Source organism: Vombatus ursinus, unplaced genomic scaffold (genome assembly GCF_900497805.2).
Source record: "Vombatus ursinus unplaced genomic scaffold, bare-nosed wombat genome assembly UNPS02010461.1, whole genome shotgun sequence".
NCBI classification, from domain to species: Eukaryota; Metazoa; Chordata; class Mammalia; order Diprotodontia; family Vombatidae; genus Vombatus; species Vombatus ursinus.
In genome coordinates this window covers 8619259-8640042 of record NW_020950239.1, presented here as the reverse complement: position 1 = coordinate 8640042, position 20784 = coordinate 8619259, and the positions used below count along the sequence as shown (strand labels likewise).

Below are 20784 nucleotides of genomic sequence, written 5' to 3'. Positions count from 1 at the left end.
TCCCATTCCCCCCTCCATGAAAGAAAGTAAAATACAGTCTTTGTAAAAAATGAGCATAGTGAAACAAAACAAATCCAGACAATGGACATGTCCAAATATGTATGTCTCATTCTTTACCATGAGTCCATCACCACTCTGTTCGGAGGTGGGTAACACGCAGGGGACCTCTGGTAAATGTTAACAACTGTTGAGGTGGGGGAATGTATGTACCATTCACTTTTAAATTTAATCTGAATCATTAACATTTTTTCTATCACTTTCTTATAAACGTAAAAACTATCAGCAAAACAATGAATCAAACCCTGACTTGTGGCATTTGTCAATTTTGAAGTTATAAATACTCACACTGAAAATTTAACTCTCAAGAACCAGCTTGAGTAGGCTACAGCAGAGCTCTGACACGTGCTTCCCCATTGTCCTCTGGAGTCATGACTGGTCATTGCATTGATCAGAGTTCTAAAGTCTTTCCAAGTAGTTTTTCTTAACAATGTTGCTATTATCATATAAATTGTTCTCCTAGCTCTGCTCACTTCACTCTGCATCAGTTCATACAAATTTCCCAAGTCTTATTGAACTCTTTTAAAAATTCCTTTGAAAAAGAACATATTTCTCCAAATTACTGATTAGAGAAGTGGGAATTAAAACAACTTCAAGGTTTTAGTTTATAGTTATCAAATTAGTAAAGATGACAGAAGACAGAAATAATGTTGGAAGAGCCATGGAAAGTTTGGCATGCATAAATGCTGTCAGTACAGATATAAACTGATCCCACCATTTTGGAAAATAATTTGAAATTGTGTGAGAGGGATTACCAAACCCCATTCATGCCTTCACACACAGTAATTTCCATGGAAGTCAAATACAAAAATAAAAGGCCTCACATAATACCAAAATATTCACAGCTGCCCTTTTTGTCATAGTAGAAAAACTGGAAATGAAGTAGGTGTCCACATGTTGGGAAATGGTTGAACAAATAGTGATTTGTGAATGTAGTGTAATATTATTGTGCTACAAGAAATGGAGTCTAGGTGCAGTTCAAAGAAACATAGGAAGGCTTGGATCAATTGACACAGAGTGAAGCAAATCAAACCAGGAGAATAATGGCACAATGACTACAATAATATAAAGCAGTGGTTCTCAAAACGTGATCTGGAGGGGCAGATAGGTAGCGCAGTGGATAAAGCACCGGCCCTGGAGTCAGGAGGACCTGAGTTCAAATCTGGCCTCAGACACATAACACTTACCAGCTGTGTGACTCTGGGCAAATCACTTAACCCCAATTGCCTTTCCAAAAAAACAAAAAAAGTGTTCTGGAGACCCTTGAAGGTCCCAGATACCCATTCCAAATGTCCACAAGTTCAAAACTGTTTTTGTAATAATACCAAGATGTTTTAATTTCTAATATGGTAAATATGTACAGATATAACCAATATAAACAAAAGTTCTTTGTTTATGTCCTCAATAATTTTTTAGAGTAAAAAGGGGTCCTAAGACTAAAAAGTTTGAGAATCACCTGATGTAAAAGAAAATAAATAAAAAAGGCATAAAATAAGGATAAAATGCAATGATGAATGTTGATCCTAGAAGATGACTGATGAAAATGTTGGTGAAAGTTTTCTCAGTAAAGAAGTAGGGCGCCATGGATGCCAAATGTGGCATGAAAAAGCAGACATGGCTACTGTATTGGTTGGTTTTGCTTAACTGTTTACATTACAAAGGAGGGTTGTAGAATTGTGGAAGGTGTATTAGAATATTTTCATAAATAAAAGACAAGGACATCACTAAAACTTCAAAATAATATAAAACTACTCTTGCTTTTAAATCTAGATACGGCTTTACCAAGGAAGTGATGCACAAATATAAGGTACAATGTTTTTCAGACCTAAACCCTCTGCTATGTAGAATAGGTTGGGTGCATTCCTCAAAGTTTATTACTTCATTCATTCATCTCTTCAGGTACATGGCAAGAAAATACTGAAGATGCTGCAAGAGGTTTTTTGCTGGCTTCCATTGGCCACCCTTATTGATGGCAAAGTCCTGATAATTCATGGTGGGATTTCAGACAAGACAAACCTAGAACTTTTGGAAAAACTGGAAAGGCACAAGGTATTGGCAGTGTAATCAATCACTATAGATTTTCCTGTGATGCCAGATTTGAATCACCACTGAAAATAATTATTGTTTAATTATCACTGGCCATATAGAAAGATTTTTAACTGAAAGGCCCACGTTGTCCAAGTAATTCAGGCCCAAACCACTTCAAGCTTATTCTCTTCTTCACTTTGCCAGTGAAGAACTGGACCATGAGAGTCTCAGTTTTTGTTTTTTTGTTTTTTTGTTTTTTTGTTTTTTTACCCACATCTGCCACTCTAAGAGTCTTAAGTTAATGGGAGAATGAGTTCCATCGGATCTGAGCACATGTAATAATAATGATAGCTTTTAAGGTTTGCAAAGCACATTAGATATTATCTCATTGGATCTTCAACACCCCATAAAGTAGGTGCTTATTATTATCTCCATTTTACTGATGAGGAAACTGAGGCAAAGGGAGGTTAAGTGACTGGTCAAGGATCACAAAGCTAGTAAGTGTTACCGCTTAGTAGTAAGTGATTCTTGCAACAATTGTTCTCAGAAATATTTTCAAGGTCAAAACCCAATTTTATTATATAATTCAATACTAACAGCCAAAAAATATGTGTTTTGTTTCCTGAGCAAACCACCAGGAGTCTGGGGTGCTTCATAGAAGGAGTACTGACTCTGATTTAGGCCAAGCCGGAGAGCTGTCTAATCTAAACCAAAGAGGCTGACATAGCATTTCCAGTGTAGGATTTGAGTTTCACTGAGGTCATAAAACAAGATCGACCTTTACCCAGTTTTCCCTGACCCAACACTCAGGAAGATAAATGTGGAATAGAGTACTTCATGTCTTGACTGGCCCCAAGAGAATGGACTTTGGGCAACAAAGTGGAGTAGTTGTCGTTAAAGAGGAATCACAGCCCAAGACACACGAGGAAAGGAGATTAGAGATTTGGGGAAAGGCTAAGTCTTTATAGGTACCTCCTTATCTTTTACTTCCCAAACGAGACACAGTGTAGTGGAAAGAGCACTGAATTTGGATTTCAGACTTGGTTTTGAATCTTGGCTCTACCATTTGCTATATGTGTGACCTTGGGAAAGTCATTTAACTTCTGAAGATCTATTTCCTAATCTATAAATTAATGGATTGGATAAGATGCTTTTAAAGTCCCTTCTAGTTCTAAATCCTGTAATGGGAAAAGGTGGGGAAAGGGGAAAGAAGGGACATTGAAAAAATGTCATATCTATGACATAAAAAACTTTCAGTGTTCTAGTTCTCATCAATTTTTTAAAAGTTCTAATTCTTCCAATATTAGAGACTACTACTGTGGAAGAATAGAAGGGAGGAGGCTTACCTTAGTCAACAGAGAAGTTGACCCAAGAAAGACAATGTCCTTTTCCAGCAACATCTAAAAATTATTTGCTCCCCCTGTATACACACAATTCTTTGGTTAACCCTAAGAATTCAGGCTTAATCAATCAATCAACAAGCATTTATTAAACACTGCTAAGTGCCAAGCATTGTGCTGGGTGTTACAGATGCAAACACAAACATGAAGCTGCCTCTGACTACTAAGAGTTTACATTTCATCAGGGAATCAATATGTACATAGGCATAAAGCGAATATACACGAAATACCAAAAAGTAACTTTGAGAAAGAGAACAATAGGAACCGGGAGGATTAGGTTAAGTGACTTGCTCAAGGTCACATAGCTATTGAGTGATAAATAATTCTTACTACAAGTACTATCAAAACTATGTTTTAAAAGAGTTCATCCATGGAATTCTAATGGCAAACAAGGAATTCTAAGAAGAAGAAATGAGGAGGGAATGTGTTCCAGGTATTGGGGACAGCCAGTGCAAAGGCACAGTGATAGGAGATGAGGTTTCTTGTGTGAAGAACAGTAAGAAGGCCACTTTGGCTGGACCAAATGTGGGCAGGCAAGTCATCTATAATAAGACTGAAAAGGCAGTTTGGGTCTAGCTTGTGAAGGACTTTAAATGCCAGACAGATGAGTTTATGTTTTATCCTAAAAAAAGCCAGTGGAATTTATTTTTCTTTTTAAATGAAACTTTTTATCCAAATCAAATATTCAGAGATTGAAAAATTAGTTGCATATTTACATACTATCTTTAGAAAAATGTCATTTCTCTAAACTAAGCTACAGAGAAATCTCCTTTGTTTTTATGCGTGGTGAGAAGCTGGCTCATTTAAACAATGTGAAATTAACAAGAAAGATGAAATACATATCTCTTTAAGTGCCCATTATACCTTTGGATGCATATCCTTCAGCTTTGTGACACTTTACTCTAAGAGCCACTCATTCATTTATTCATTCATTCATTCATTTTCTCTATAGATGTGGAAACAGAGACAGACAGAAATATCAATTTTACAGAGCCAGTGGAATTTCTTGAGTAATAGAAGGGTATGGTCAGACATGTACTTTAGGAAAATCATTTTGACATCTATGTGGAGGATTGGAGAGGAGAGAAACTCAAGAAAGGGAGACCAATTAGAAGGCTGTTGAAATAATTATTTTGCATATTAATAATAGACATGTTTATTATTACATATCCATCAGTGCAGCTTTCAGTACCGCTTGAAACATACATATTGTCCGCGAGACAAATCGGTTTTCCAGTGCTTCTTATTTGATACACATACCTGTAAAGCCATCATGAATTACAGGGGAGGTGTTTGGTCAACAAATGAATGAATGAATGAATCAATAAATAGCTCATACTGCCCATACCATGAATCAACTCTTATTATAGAATTAGAGTTTAACAGCATTTCTCTGGTAATTCCTATATCAACTGGCAAACATCACAGATGTATGCCATACATAGTTTGTTTTTGCTTATAGGAACACATCTTTCTATACTTTTTTGTTTGTTTGTTTTTGTTTTTTTGCTAGGCAATCAGGGTTAAGTGACTTGCCCAGGGTCACACAGCTACTAAGTGTCAATTGTCTGAGGCCGAATTTGAACTCAGGTCCTCCTGACTCCAGGGCCAGTGCTCTATCCACTGCACCACCTAGCTGCCCCAATGACTTTTTTTTTTTTTGCATTTTGGTGAGGCAATCAGGGTTAAGTGACTTGCCCAGGGTCACACAGCTAGTAAGTATCAAGTATCTGAGGACAGATTTGAACTCAGGTCCTCCTCACTCCAAAGCCAGACCTCTATCCACTGTACCACCTAGCTGCCCCTCTTTCTACACTTTTTGCAAATACTTTTATGAACTCATTCACTGTAGCAGGTAGTTTCACGGAAAGATTGTACTCAATTCATGGCATTCAAACCAACCTCTAAAAATATTTCAAATTAAACCAATTATCAATTAAAAAAATCCACTGACACACAACTGTCAGTAAATATGTTTGTTTTTTTAAATTTCTACATTTAGACATGGCAGTAAAATAATTATTTCAAATAAGGTGCTAGAAGGGCAATGTACTACCCATTGATCCAGTGATATCACTGATAGGTCTATATCCCAAGGACATCCAAAAAAATGGAAAAGGACCTATTTGTACAAAAAATATTTATAGCCACTCTTTTTGTGGTGGCTAAAAAATTGGAAATTAAAGGAATACCCATCAATTGGGGAATGGCTAAACAAGCTATGGTATATGATTGTAATGGAATATTATTATGCTGTAAGAAATGACAAGCAAGATGCTCTCAGAAAAACCTGGAAAGACTTACATGAACTGATACATAGTGAAGTGAGCAGAACCAGGAGAACACTGTACATAGTAACAGCAATTTTGTTCGATGAAGAACTGGGAATGACTTAGCTATTCTCAGTAATACAATGATCCAAGACAATCTCAAAGGAATAATGATGAAACATACTACCCGACTCCAGAGAAAGAACTGATATTGATTGAACGCAGATGGAAACATGCTATTTTTCATTTTCTTTCTTTTTTTTCTTGTCTTCTTGTACAAAATGACTAATATGGACATTTTTTACATAATTGCAAAAAAAGAAAGTAGTAAAAATAAAAAGAAGGGCAATGCACAACTCATAAATAATTGAGATGGAGTATACATAGCTGGTTATCTTCCATGAAGGGAGAGTTATGTTTCTAAGGTTCAGAACCTCTTCCACTAATTAATGAGGTTCTGAATTAGGATGGTGACCACATGAATAGAGACAAGGGATTGGATGCTAAAAAATAGTATGGGAGTAGAAATGACAACACCTGACAACTGGATGGATGGGCGAGATGAGGTAGAATAAGGAGTCAGGGTGATAATGACAAGGTTATGAATTTGGGAGAGAGGGGGGTTGGTGGTATTCTCAATGAAAATGACGAAGTTCAGAAAAGGAGTAGGTTTAGAGAAGAAAGATAATGAGTACTGTTTTGGACATGTTTTAAATGTCTAGTAGGCACTCAGGGAGGTGGGACTGCAGCTTGGGATAGAAACTGAGGCTGACTATAGGGATTTGGGAGGCATCCATAAAGTGAGGATAATTCAACGAATAGGACCTGATGGGGTCACCTGATGAGAGTATATAGAAAAAAGAGAGTCCAGGACAGAATGCTGGAGATCACCCACAATTGGTGCCTGCATTGTCCAAAGTCAGATATGAAGCTGGGGCTCTCCTCTAAGCCAATGATTCTAAACCCTGGAGTCCACAGACCCTCAAGAAGTCTATGGCTAGACTGTGTCATGTCTGTGAACTTGGATGGGAAAAAATGATATCTTTATTTGTACAAACATCTAACTGAAATTTGTAATTTCTTTTAATTATTTTGAGATAATATTTTATTTTTTCCAATTACATGTAAACACAATTTTTAACCCTGATTTTTTTTTAAATTTGAATTTCAAATTTTCTCCGTCCTTCCTCACTTCCCCCATCCTTAAGATGGTGAGCAATTTTATATAGGTTATATGTGCAATCATGTAAAACATATTTCCATATTAGTCACATTGTCCTTCAATGATTAAAAACATCATTCTTTTTTTTTTTGGCTAGGCAGGGGGGTTAAGTGACTTGCCAAGGGTCACATAGCAAGTGCTAGGTGTCTGAGGCCAGATTTGAACTCAGGTCCTCCTGAATCTAGGGCCGGTACTCTATCCACTGGGCCACCTAGCTGCCCCCAAAACATCATTCTTTGAAGAGTGTCACTAGACTTCACCAGAGGGGTCCATGACACAAAAGTGGTTAAGAATCCATACTCTAAAATGTCAACTTCTACTCTGCCAAGGTCTTCCCTCTCAAATCTCAAATGCTCCATTTGCTTCTCCCATTTTCTGCTCACACGTGTCTCTTCTGGCCACTTGTAGATTATTTCCACCATGAAGTACACAAAGAAACCAGAGAAAGAGAAACTGGTGGAGGAAAGCAGAAGCAGCTCGCCCTGGTTTCCCCTCAAAAGCCGCTCTGTGCCCTCTTCCCCCTTACGTCTCAGCCCTCAGAAGGGAAGCAGGTCGGCCAGCATCCCCTGCAGCTTCATACCTAATCGGAAGGAGATCTCCAAGAGGGTCCGGAAGTCGGTGCAATTGGAGTTGGAGAAATGCCGGCAGCAAGTGGGCGTCTCAGAATTCAAGGTCCAGGAGGAGCTGCCACTCTTGCCACCAGAATCAGAACTAGACTCTTGTGACCTCGAAGGAGTGAATTATGAGGAGTGGAAGCAGGTGAGCAGTGAGACAGAGGACTGTTCCCTTCCTGCCTTTGTATAAAGAAAGAATGGAATGTATTGGACAGCAAGGACTATTTTTTGGCCATATACATACATACATACACATACATGTACATACATACATATATACATATCCATACACATACATACATACATACATATCTAGCGCTTAGCCTGGTACAAGTGAGCACTTACCAGTAAGTTGAGTCAACAAGCATTTATTAAATGCCTACTATGTGTCAGGAACTGTGATAAATGTTGGGTACACAAAAAAGGAAAAAGATAGTTAGTCCCTGCTCCTAGTCTAATCAGAGATACAACATGTACACAAGAGATAGACTGGATAAGTTGGAGGTCTTCTTGGATGAAAGGTACTGGTAGCTTTCCTACGTTCCAGTTAAGGTCAACAGTCATTGACCAAGCATTTACTTTGTGTCAGGCATTCTGCCAAGTGCTGGGGATACAAAGAAAGGCAAAAGACAGTCTGTGCACTCTGTCTGATGGCAGAGGTGGGGGGAAGGCAACATGAAAATAGTTACATACAAGCAAAATTTATACAGGATAAATTAGAGATTATCAACAAAGTATTTGAGGATAGAATGAAAGAGTGGCTAATTCAGGACAATTTGTAACTAGAGTGGGGTGATTGGACTTTAGTGTTTATGTAACTTATATTTATCAATATTTACTGTATTACAACATGACTAATGTGGAAATATATTTAATATGATTGTACATGTATAACCTATATCAGATTGCTTGCCATCTTGGGGAGAGGGGAGGGAAGGATAGAATTTGGAACTCAAAACTTTAAAAAACCCCAAAAAATGTTAAAAATGGTTTTTACATGTCATTAGAGGGAGATAAAATATTTTTTTAAATAAAATGCCATACACCCCAAATTAAAGTGACCTAGGACACTTGAAAGTGATAGCAAGTTAGAGGAATTAGGGAGGGAAAGGTAGTGCCAGATGACGAAATGCCTTTGACCTGAGTATCAAAAACAAACAAACAAACAAAACCCCAAACAACTCCCAAAAGATAAGACAAATAATCAGGGGGTTATTAGCTTACTTCTTAATTCTACCTTTCAGTAGAGATTTGACTGAAGTAAACTAAAAGACTTAAAAAGGAAAGGATCATAGGATTATAAACTTAAAGCTGAACAGGTCCTTACAGGTCATTCAATCCAACCTTTTTATTTCACAGATGAGGAAACTGAGGCCCAGAAAGATTAAATTATTTGCCTAAAGAAATTGAAATAATTACAATTAGGAGCTTGGCTATTAACTTTTAAAAAATATGCATATTTAATGTTTTATTTTTCCCCAATTACATATAAAACAATTTGTAACATTCGTTTTTTAAAATTTTGAGTTCCAAATTCCCTCCCACCCTCCGTCCCCTTTCCCTTCATTGAGAAGGCAAGCAACTTGACATAGATTATACATGTGCAGTCATGTAAAACATATGTCCATATTAGTCACATTGTGAAAGAATAACAAAATAACAAGAAAAATAAAGTTTAAAAAAAGTCAGACTCCATCAATTCTTTCTCTGGAGGAGGATAACCTTTTTTTTTTTTTTTAACATAAGTTCTTTGGAATTCTCAGATCATTGTATTTCTGAAAAGAGCTAAGTCATTCACAGTTGATCATGGTACAATATTGCTGTTACTGTGTATAATATTCTCCTGGTTCTGCTTATTTCACTTTGTGTCAGTTCAACTATGTCTTTCTAGGTTTTTCTGAGAGCATCCTGCTTGTCATTTCTTATAGTACAATAGTATTCCATCACAAGCATATACCACAACTTGTTCAGCCATTGGCTATTAACTTTCAATCAAAGATGAAACCACACAAGCGTAGCCCCCGTGAGGAGGCCAGGTGGGGTTTCGGCTGTGGCTGTATCTGAACGTACATATTATCATTCGCCTCTCATCAACTTTTTTTTTTTTTTTGTTAATTCTCCCTCATAAGCAATCTAGGGCCCAATTACCTCATAATATTTCAGAAATTCTCACTGTATTGATCCATTCCTCTTCAGCCTGAGCTAAGGAGAATCTCCTTTCCCTTTGGGGGGAAATTCAACAAAATTATCGTACCTAATGACCTTCCTGTTCTCTGCATTAATGGAGAAGTATGAAGGAATAACCCAAGGACAAGAATGATTTCTGGGGGATTTCAGGTTGCAGATATTCTGTGGAGTGATCCCATGCCCCAGGAGGGCTGCAAGGCCAACACTGCCCGAGGAGAGGGCTGCTACTTTGGGCCCAACGTGACGGAACAAATGCTCCAGAGGCACAACCTACAGTTTCTGATCCGCTCCCATGAGTGCAAGCCAGAAGGTTACGAGTTCTGCCACAATCGCAAGGTAGGTACCTTGGATGTTGTTTGTCCTTTGTTCTGGAAGAGGACCAATGATGTCATGAGGGTGAGGTCTTGACTTGCGGTGAATTGCAGGGTTGCACAGTCCTCAGCCTGACTCTCCTCCAGGGTCCTGTAGGCACAAACCTAAGAGGTAGGTACAAGAGCCCAAGACTCTTGTAGAGCAGAGCAAGGGGGAGGAGAGTTCGGTAGCTTCCCCTCAACAACAAAGAGCAACCAGGGTCCCAATAGTGGGTGGGAGGGCGAATGGGAAAGTTGAGCTAAGTGTCCATCCTTTCTCTCCTGTTTTTCTTTAGGTGCTAACCATCTTCTCTGCTTCTAACTATTATGAAGTTGGCAGCAATAGAGGCGCCTATGTTAAACTGGGGCGGGATCTGATCCCACACATCGTACAGTATCAGGCTAACAGGGCCACCCACACACTGACGATGCGACAAAGGTGAGGCTCGTCATTAGCAGACTGTCTGTCATAGAAGCAGCTAAAAGTTGTATGAGACATGATGTGGTGGTGTGTGTATTTATCTGCATTCTGTGTTGGATTTCTGAACCTAAATAGGTTAGTGCTTAACTTCTCTCGTTTCAGCCTTTGGGACAGTCTCTACATATCCATACACGGCCAGCTAGGTGGCTCAGTGGATAGGCTTAGAGTCAGGAAGACCTGAGTTCAAATCAGTCCTCAGACACTTACTAGCTGTGTGACCCTGAGCAAGTCACTTAACCCTGTTTGTCTCAGTTTCCTCATCTGTAAAATGAGAAGGAAATGGCAAACTACTCCAGAGTCTTTGCCAAGAAAACCCCAAATGGGGTCACAGAGTTGGACATGACTGAAACAACTGAACAACAACTACATATCCAGCACCATCTCTGCAGAAATGTTTTGTATTTGAGGCCATCAGGGGTGAGCAACCTCCAAGATGCAGACCTGGCAGATACCCAGGTGTGCAGGCCACTAGATAGAGTATTCTGAAGTCCTGATGTCCTTTCCCTTTACTTCCTTAATAAGTGATCTCAGAGGCTTCTGATTAGAAACTCCATTACCCTCAAAATGTCCAATCTAGATAATTTGGCGAACAGCTTACATTACGCAGATTTACTAATGGTACTGAGCCTGTCCAATGATTCAGGCTTAGGATGGGAATGAAATGAGTCACTTGTGGACCATAAAATATAATAAAAGTGAATTTGCTTGCAAGAAGATATTAAAAAGGATACAATTACTGATTTTTAATTCAAATGGACACTGCTCACCTCCATCTCCACGTTCACTCTGACAACATGAGGTCACAAAGACATCCCATGGGACACTGTGAATTCTTTTTTAAATAATATTCATTTTTTTCCTAATTACATGTAAAAACAATTTTTAATATTTGTTTTCTAAATTTTTTGAGTGCCAAATTCTCTTCCTCCCTTCCTCCTCTCTCTTCTCCCTGAGATGGTAAACCAATTTGATATAGGTCATGTATGTGAAATAATGCAAAACATATTTCCCTATTAGTGATGTTGTAGAAGAAAACACAGGCCAAAAATACCACAAAAATAAAGTGAAAAATAGTACACTTTGATCTGCATTCGGACTCTATCAGACTCCATTTCTCTAGAGGTGAGTAGCACTTTTCATCATGAGTCCCTTGGAATTGTCTTGGACCGTATTGCTGATTCACAGTTGATCAGGGTACAATATTGCTTTTGTACAATATTCATGGTTCTGCTCACTTCCTTTTGTGTCAATTCATTTAAGTCTTTCTAGCTTTTTTTCTGAAATCATTGTGCCCATCATTTCTCATAGCACAATAATATTCTGTTGCAATCATGTAACACACCTTGTTCAGCCATTCCCCAATTGATGGGCATCCTCTCGATTTCCAATTCTTTGCCACCACAAAAACTACTGCTATAAGTATTTTTGTACATGTGGGTCCTTTTCCCATTTGTATGATCTCTTTGGGATATAGCCCTAGAAGTGCTATTGCTGGGTCAAAGGGTATGCACATTTTTATAGCTGTTTGGGCATATTTCCAAATTGCTCTCTGGAATGGTTGGATTAATTCACAACTCTATCAACAGGGGCCAACTTCAACAATTAACTTAAGCATATGCCATATTTCAATTTCAAAAGATCCTCCTCATGGTCAAGGATGTTATATTTCTGCTATTGATACAGTGTGTGTGTATTTCTTTTTAGAGTTTAATTAGACCACAGTTTTGATATTGGGAACAGATTTAACTAAGAATAATTTAATTTAATTTCTGAATCTACAGGCAATTACTACAAACTAGAATGACCAAGATTTAACCACTTACCAAAAACCTGAGGAAATTCCATAACGGTTACTTATCACTGAAGGCAAAATTGAGATTTCTGTCAGATTTAGTAACAGGGACCTTTCCTGACTACTTGAGAATTGTGGCAGACCAGACCAAACCATACTAGGACTATTCAGGAATATCAGGAGGTTAGCCAAGACAGTACAGTAATTACAAAGGACAGACTAGACAAATACATACAAAGGAAAAAACAGTTTTGCAGCCTTTAAACCTCATCTGGTGCTGAAGAACCATCTATTATTAATTTTTTCCTCCACCTTGGAAAGACAGAAGCTTGCTTAGATTAGAAAGCAATTTGAAAATAAACAAATTTAATTTGGGAAAAGGTTGTTATCTAACCATGATATTTTCTTCTATGAATGATTTAACAGAACTTAATTGTTTAGGAAAATTAGAAACAAAGTCACCTAAAAGACAAATGTAATTTTACAGGAATTAGGATGGAAAGATAAGGGCATATACATCAAAAAAGGGGAATAGAAACCCCTGCCAGTTGAGGCAACTGAGTCTGACTCAGTGATTTATCCAGGGTCATATACCTTGCAAGTGCATGAGACAGAATTCTGACTCTAGTCTTCCTGCTTCCAGGTCTTGCATTCTGAATATTGTACCACCTAGAGGAATATAGGGTAAACTAAGGAAGAAATGCTTGGCTCCTCCTCTCAAAGATTAAATTCTATCTATAGCAAAAGTAACTTTTACATGCAGAATATTTTTGTGTGAAAACAAAATTTCCTTTATTTTGTTCTAAAATTTCTGCGCTTCCCTTTCTCTCCCTCATTCATCCAACTCCCCAGACCATCATTTATTAGTTCCACTGACATATTTCAAACTTCAAAGTATTTCATGAACAAATTACTCTGGGAAACGCTGCAGTCAAGTCTTGTGGCTATTTCCCCCTCAAAAACTTGAGTCCTTGGAAGTTTGGAATGTATTTGTAACGCTCAGGAGTCAGGTGCATGCTGGTAAATATTTAACAACTGACTCTTCAGGGAAAAAGCAAAACCAAAAGATAACAATGTATGCTCGTAAGTTTAATTTGCATCATTAACATTTTTCTCAATCATTTTCTCCAGTCTAGACAATCAACAAAACAATAAATCAAGCCCCGGTTTGCAGCAACTACTGCTTTCTGAGGTGCAAATACCCTCAGTGAAAATTTAACAATCAGCTCTTTCAATTGAGTACAAGCTGGCTCCAGCACACTCCTGCCAGGACGGGAAACTGTCCAGTGCTTGTCATAAGCACGTCTTTGGAAATGTCTCCTTTTGTCTCATCCCCATCTAGGATTAGCAGAGTCGAGGAGTCAGCTCTGAGAGCCCTTCGAGAGAAACTGTTTGCTCATTCCTCATCACTCCTCGGAGCATTTAAGAGCTATGATCTTGATGGAACTAGTGAGTGAACCCAAAAACAGTCAAAGCTATGAAATTAGAGTTATCTATCTGTCTGTCTATCTATCTATCTATCTATCTATCTATCTATCTATCTATCTGTCTGTCTATGTCTGTCTATCTACCACATCTATCTGTCTATGTCTATCTACCATATCTATCTATCTGTCTATCTGTCTATCATATCTATCTGTCAATGTCTGTCTGTCTGTCTGTTTACCATATCTATCTATCTATCTATCTATCTATCTATCTGTCTGTCTGTCTATGTCTATCTGTCTATCTACCATATCTATCTATCTGTCTGTCTGTGTATATATCTATCTATCATCTATCTGTGTGTCTGTTTGTGTCTACCTATCTACTCACTCTCTCTCTCTCTCTCTCTCTCTCTCTCTCTCTCTCTCTCTCTCTCTCCCTCCTCCCTCCCTCCCCGTTGGAATGTTATGGTTAGCAGAATGTAAACCATGAAGCTCTCTTTAGGCTGAGGGGGGCTGGACCCAGGGCCAATGGGCATTGACAGAATAAGGGAGCTGCCCTCACTGGCCGTCTCCAACTCCCCAGTTTGCTGTTCCTTCTCTTTTTTCTCTATTTAAAATCTTCCACTTACACCAGCATGGGAACTAGGCCAAACAAAAAAGAAAACTCCTTGGTAATGTGGTGCTGAGTCAAGTGAACTTGGAGCCAGAAGACCTCAGTTGGAACCTTGGGCAACTCACTTTCTGATCCTTGGTTTCCTTATCTTTAAACTAGGTGGGTGGGTGGTGGGGGACTGGATTCAGTGATCGCCAAAGGCCTTTCCAGCCTTAGCTCTATGAGCCTATGATCCTCAGTCTGGCATTTAAAGTCCCTCATAGTCTGACTTCAGCTTATCTTTCCAGGATTATTATTATGTTATACTATTATGTTATCATGTTATATATTCAATTTACATGTTGATATTTTGTATCTCTCTCTCTCTCCCCACATCCCAGCTCCTATGCTTCTTACCCATGTAGCCCATGAGAAAATTATTCAATCTTTCTAAGTCTCGGTTTCCTTATTTGCAACATAGGGATAATTGAGACTCTGCACTTACTTAAATGGACAGCAAGGCCCTCCATTAGACACGATCCAAAGCAGGCTTGGCAGGCACCCATGTAGGAGCCTGTGACATGAGGGAGGTGGAATGAATGGCTTTGAAGGCCCCCGTAAGTCCTAAGTCTATGATTCTAAATGGCTTAGATGGCAGAGATGAGATGAGATTCAAACTCAGGACTTGGGACTCCAAGTCCACTTCTCTATGCATTGTACCAAGAGTTTTCCGAGAGTAGTCCACAGATACCTGGAGGTCTCAGAGACCCTTTCAAGGAGATCCAAGAGATCGAAGCTATTTTCATGGTAATACTAAACTGTTTTAATTTCTAATATGGTTAAATATTGATAGATATAACATACATAAAGAGAAACTCTTTGGGGTCCTCATAATACTTTAGAGTGTAAACATAACCCCCCAATACGTTTCTTTATAATACAAGGATGTAGGGAATATTTCAGCCCATGCTTACAGAGAAGGTTTTTACGTGATGTCAATATGTTTGAGCTTCAGTCTTTCTGTCCACACAGATTTCATCACTTTGAGTGACTGGTCAGCTGCGGTGGAATCCGTGCTACACCTGGGCTTGCCATGGCGGGTGCTGAGGCCACAACTGGTGACTCACACTACTAATAACATGTTAGAATACAAGTCCTGGCTGAATGATTTAGCTAAGGAGCAACTGAGTCACGAGGTAAGATTTCCTACCTTCCCCCTACCCACCACTTCCAATTCCTTTTTATGTGTTGTCTTTTCCCATTAGAAGGTAAGCACCTTGAGGGCAGGGGCCAACCTTCTTGTTTGTACTTGTATCCCCAGTGCTTAGCACAGTGCCTGGCACATAGAAAGCACTTGATGAATGCCATATCTCTATCTATAATTCATCCATCATCCTTATCTACTATCTATCTATCCATCATCTTTATCTAGCTATCTTCTTTATCATATCTATCTATCTATCTATCTATCTATCTATCTATCTATCTATCTATCATCTATCTACTCTGGGATATTGTAATTAGCAAAATGTACTGTGAAGCTACCTTAAAAAGAGCCAGGTAATGTGCTCATTCTAGAACTCATTATCTCTCTTTCCAAACCCTCCTCTCTTCCCACCTTTCTTATTACCATTGAGGGCACCACCATCTTCCCAAGCAACCAAAACTCACAATTTTGTCCTCTCTCTCACTCCTCCCACACACCAATCAATCAATAAGCATTTATTAAGCATCTGCTATGTGCCAGACACAGTGCTAAGAATTTAGGGATACAAATAGAGGCAAAAAAAAAATCCCTGCCCTCAAGGAGTTTACAATCTAATTGGGGAGACAATATGCAAACAGATATATACAAAGTAAGCTATCTACAAGGTAAGTAGCAAATAATTAACGAGGGAAGGCACTGGAATTAGGAGGGGTTGGGGAAAGATTATCCAATCATATCTCCTCTCCACTCACACACAGCTGCCACTCTGATGCAGCCCCTCAACACCTCTCACCTTAGCTGTCTCTTTCCACTCCATTCCATCCTCCACTCAGCTGACAAAGTGGTTTTCCTAAATGCAGGTCTGACCATGTCACTTCCTTACTCAATAAACTCCAGTGGCTTCCTGTTACCTCTGGGGCAGCTCAAAACCCACCTTCTGCAGGAGACCTTTCCCAGTCTCTCTCCTCCTCTTCCTTCTTTATGTGCCTTCTTTATGAGGTTGTCTCCTATTTAAATTGTATATATCTTGTATGTACATAGTTATTTGTATGTCATCTCCCCCCATTAGACTGTGAGCTCCTTGACAACAGGGCCTATTTTTTTTTGCCTTTCTTTATACCCCCAAATTCTGAGCACAGAATCTGGTATATAATTAATGTTTATTGACCAACTGACAAATAATCCCTTATAACAAGGAATAAGAAAGGGGGGTGGGGGCACTTCAGCAAAATTAAATAATGCATCACCCAATTATAATGGTATATGCTGCATGCTATACTCAGAGGACGCCCCCCACCTCCAACCTAGCCTCTCCAAAAGAGAGAGGGAGGTGAGATGTATGCATATATTTAGAACAAGATGATATATACATTTTGCATTAAATTATTTGTGGAAACAAGGTACTAGTGAGGAATCTTCACAGATTTTTTTTTCCCCCTCAGAGAGGAAATTATCATGGGCACTGATCATCAGGCTCTTTCATTTCTTTTTTAAAATAGATTTTTATTTTTGGTTTTGACATTTACCAGATTTCTTCATGTCCTTTCCCCCTCCCCTCCCAGAGGGTCATCCCTCATAACAAAGAATTTTTTTCTTCTATTTCCAAATCCTACAATCACTATGATTACATTATAATTTTTAAAAATTCAAGATACTCCTTAAGATTAGACTCCAAAGGAAAGTGATTTGTATCTTGCAGAACATTCAATCCAGTTTGCTAGAGGTGCTCTACAGAAACCGGTCCAACTTGGAGACCATATTCCGGATCATAGACAGTGATCATTCAGGTAAACATGCAATTTATTTAATGTGCTTCTGGAAAATGACCTGAATTTTACAGGAAAGGCTTTTCCTGTAGAATCCGCTATCTAAACTAACAGAGGATACTTAGATAGTTTGTACTATCTCCTTCCTTTGAGGTCTTCAGAAATTGACTAAAGTACCATCCATTAGAGATAGCTTATTATGGTCCTAACTGGAACTTCTTAAAGTTCTTGTAATCATGGGCTGCTATGCCCAGACTGGTATACAAGAAGTATATTCATTTGTAGTATGCCAGGGGAATGGCCAGCTGGAAAGAGTTTGCCATCTTCCCCCTAATTTCCCCTCTTTTATATTGAAAATCAGTTTTGTATTGAAAATTAGAAGCATACAAATGAATACAATCATGAAATACTCACCTCAAACCTATCATATTAGCGAAAAGGGGAAAATTATTTGTTGGAAGGGCTTTAGGAAGACAGAAATACTAATTAGATAGCAATTCAAATACTAATTTGATCAATTAAAATCAGATACCAACTTGATACAAATTTACCCACAAATACACATAGCATCACTGGAAGAACGAATTCATCTATCTATCTATATCCATGTCCATCTATATCTATATCTATATCTATATCTATATCTATATCTATATCTCACATTAAGGGGTACACATGGGGTATGTTGGAACCAGCATGAATTGACTGGTGAGAGGTGATTGTTACAATTTAAGTGTGAGCATTTACACCTCAGAAATCTGCCAACACTACAAACTGGGGCCTAATTTAGTATTGTGTTGGTTTTTTCAGACTTAAGAAAGTGATGGAGAAAATGTAAATGACACAGATTGCCCTTAAAAGTGTGTCAAGTATACTTGTTTTTAGAACCAATTAAATAAACACTGCACACACATGTGTCAAAGGTAACATGCTTAATCAGGGCACACAGGTGGAGGGGTACACTTGTAGGAAGCCCAAGGAGTAAGAGCCCGCATCTGACACTGTCAAGTCACCAATGTTTCCTTGTGATGTCATTAGGCTGCTGTTGTTAGACCTGCTTCCCTGTGGTCTCACAGTCCCCATCATTCCTTCCATCATCCCATACTATTGAGAACATGTGTAGTTACTGGCAGACATTCTTCTGCTGCACATTCACCAGTTTCTGACTCCTCTGAAATACTTGGATGACTCTTCAAACAAGAGACAGGGTTTCTATGCTCTTTTAGTTTAATGCCCATGGTTTTTGTTTTGTTTTGTTTTGTTTGTTTATTTATTTGGCAAAACCATTCTTTTAGCAAAAGTGGATGATCAATACCATCCCCTTTCTCCCATTGGAAACTCCTGTCTCATTCCTTCATTCTTAGATACTAAGATATGTCTTTCCTCCACAGGGCTCATCTCATTTGATGAATTCCGACAAATTTGGAAACTTTTCAGTTCTCACATGAACATTGACATTAGTGATGAAAGCATCTGTGACCTGGCTCGGAGTATCGACTTCAACAAAGATGGAAACATAGACATCAATGAGTTCCTCGAGGCCTTCCGCCTGGTTGAACAGTCATACTTGGAGGATAAAGACTCAGAGCTGAAGACCTCAGAGACTAGTGACAGCAGTTGTAGTAGTCAGGGAATCCATTGACCATGGAATCCACCAATCAAAGTGCCTTAGAAGATTAGCCAGACTACTGAGATCTCTTCTGATTCACCCTGTACCTCCAGCTTCCTCACTACCTACATCCTCATCACCACTTAAAAAATCCCAGGATTTGTTGGAACATTTGAAGAGCAAATAGATTAGGGAAGAGGATGGAATTGGAAGTTTTATATAGGTTCCTTATTACATTGTCAGCTTCTTCTCCTACTACGAGGTCAGTTTTTAAAAGAGAATGATCAAATAAATGAATGATCAATCCATGCCAATGTAATTAGTCCAATGTAATAAATAAAAATTTTCATTCTGGTGTATTTCTCCAGATGGAAGACTATTACCTAGGCTTATTCCTTTCTTCTTATCAAATGAGATAATATTTGTAAAGTGCTTAGCACAGTGCCTGGAACATTGTAAGCGCTTAATAAATGCTTGTTCCCTTACCCCTATGTCTTCCCCTTCCTTAGGAGAATGGAATTTTTCAAATTCTGCTTTAAAAAAAAAGGAGAGAGTAGAGCCAACGTGATGGAGAAAAGACAGCGACTTGCCTGAGCTCTCCTCAGAACCCCTCTGAACACCTTTAAATAATGCTATAAACCAATTCCTGGAGCAGCAGAACCCACAAAAGGACAGAGTGAAATAATTTTCCAGCCAAAGACAACTTATAAACATAAACATATATAAATATATATTTTATATATATATATAAAATAAACATATAAACATAAATAAAAGACAACAGGAAAGGTCTGTCACTCCTGGGTGAGAGTGGAGTGCAGTCCAGCACAGGCAGGGCCAGCACAGACCCAGCCCCAGCAAACCAGGAGCAGGTCTTGGGAGCCACTGAATCAGTACCAGCAGCAGCTGCTTCCAGACCTCTCAACCCAGAGATGTTAAGGAGGTGGAACAACTGGTGTCTTTGCTAGTCCTGAGGCAGGACTCTGTTGCTTTGCCCATATTCAGATCCAGGTCACAGTCCTGGGTGGCAGTCCAGGGGTGAGGAGGAACACTAGAACACCATAGCTTACAGCTTTAACAGAGCAGGGACCCTTGTCACAGTTCCAGGGCAGAAAAGAGTGCTTGTGGTCACTCACAAACCAGGGCACAGGCCAGGATAGTAGTAAACACACCTCTCCTTAGCTCATAACTCCTTGGAAGAACTGAAAACTTAGAGGTCCCTAGAGGTATCTCTGAAAACAGCTGCACAAAACTCCTGAAGCTTGGGACAGTGCTCCTTCCGCCACAGAAGCAGAGCCCTACTTTAACAGAGGGTTAAAAGTCAAGAAGTAGACTGGGAAAATGAGCAAACAGCAGAAAAAAAATTGTAACTACAGAAAGTTACTATGGTGACAAGGAAGATAAAAACACACACTCAGAAGATAACAAAGTCAAAACTCTTACATCCAAAGCCACCAAGAAAAATGTGAATTGGTCTCAGGCCGTGGAAGAACTCAAAAAGGATTTTTAAAATAGAGTATGAGAGGTAGAGGAAAAATTGGGAAGAGAAATGAGAGTGATGCAAGAAAATCATGACAAAGGAGTCAATAGCTTGGTAAAGAAGACAAAAAATACTGAAGAAAATAATACCTTAATAAACAGACTAGGCCAAATGTAAAAGAGGTACAAAAAGTCAATGAAGAGAAGAATGCCTTAAAAAGCAGAATTGGCTGAATGGAAAAAGAGGCACAAAACTTCAGTGAAGAAAATAAAAAGTAGAATTGGGCAAATGGAAAAGGAGGT

At 38.8% G+C, this 20784-nt stretch overlaps 1 protein-coding gene across 1 annotated transcript in view; it reads left to right on the top strand.

The window, feature by feature from the left end:
* PPEF2 (protein phosphatase with EF-hand domain 2) overlaps positions 1-19362 on the top strand; it is a 37798-nt gene extending 18436 nt beyond the window's left edge. The window contains exons 8-16 of the mRNA XM_027854630.1: positions 1828-1864; positions 1957-2106; positions 7386-7736; positions 9929-10114; positions 10425-10567; positions 13744-13850; positions 15453-15616; positions 17327-17414; positions 18785-19362. Coding sequence (XP_027710431.1) covers positions 1828-1864; positions 1957-2106; positions 7386-7736; positions 9929-10114; positions 10425-10567; positions 13744-13850; positions 15453-15616; positions 17327-17414; positions 18785-19035 — 1477 coding nt within the window. The 3' untranslated portion in view covers positions 19036-19362. The remainder of the gene's footprint in view (positions 1-1827; positions 1865-1956; positions 2107-7385; positions 7737-9928; positions 10115-10424; positions 10568-13743; positions 13851-15452; positions 15617-17326; positions 17415-18784) is intronic.
* Positions 19363-20784: the final 1422 nt, after the last annotated feature.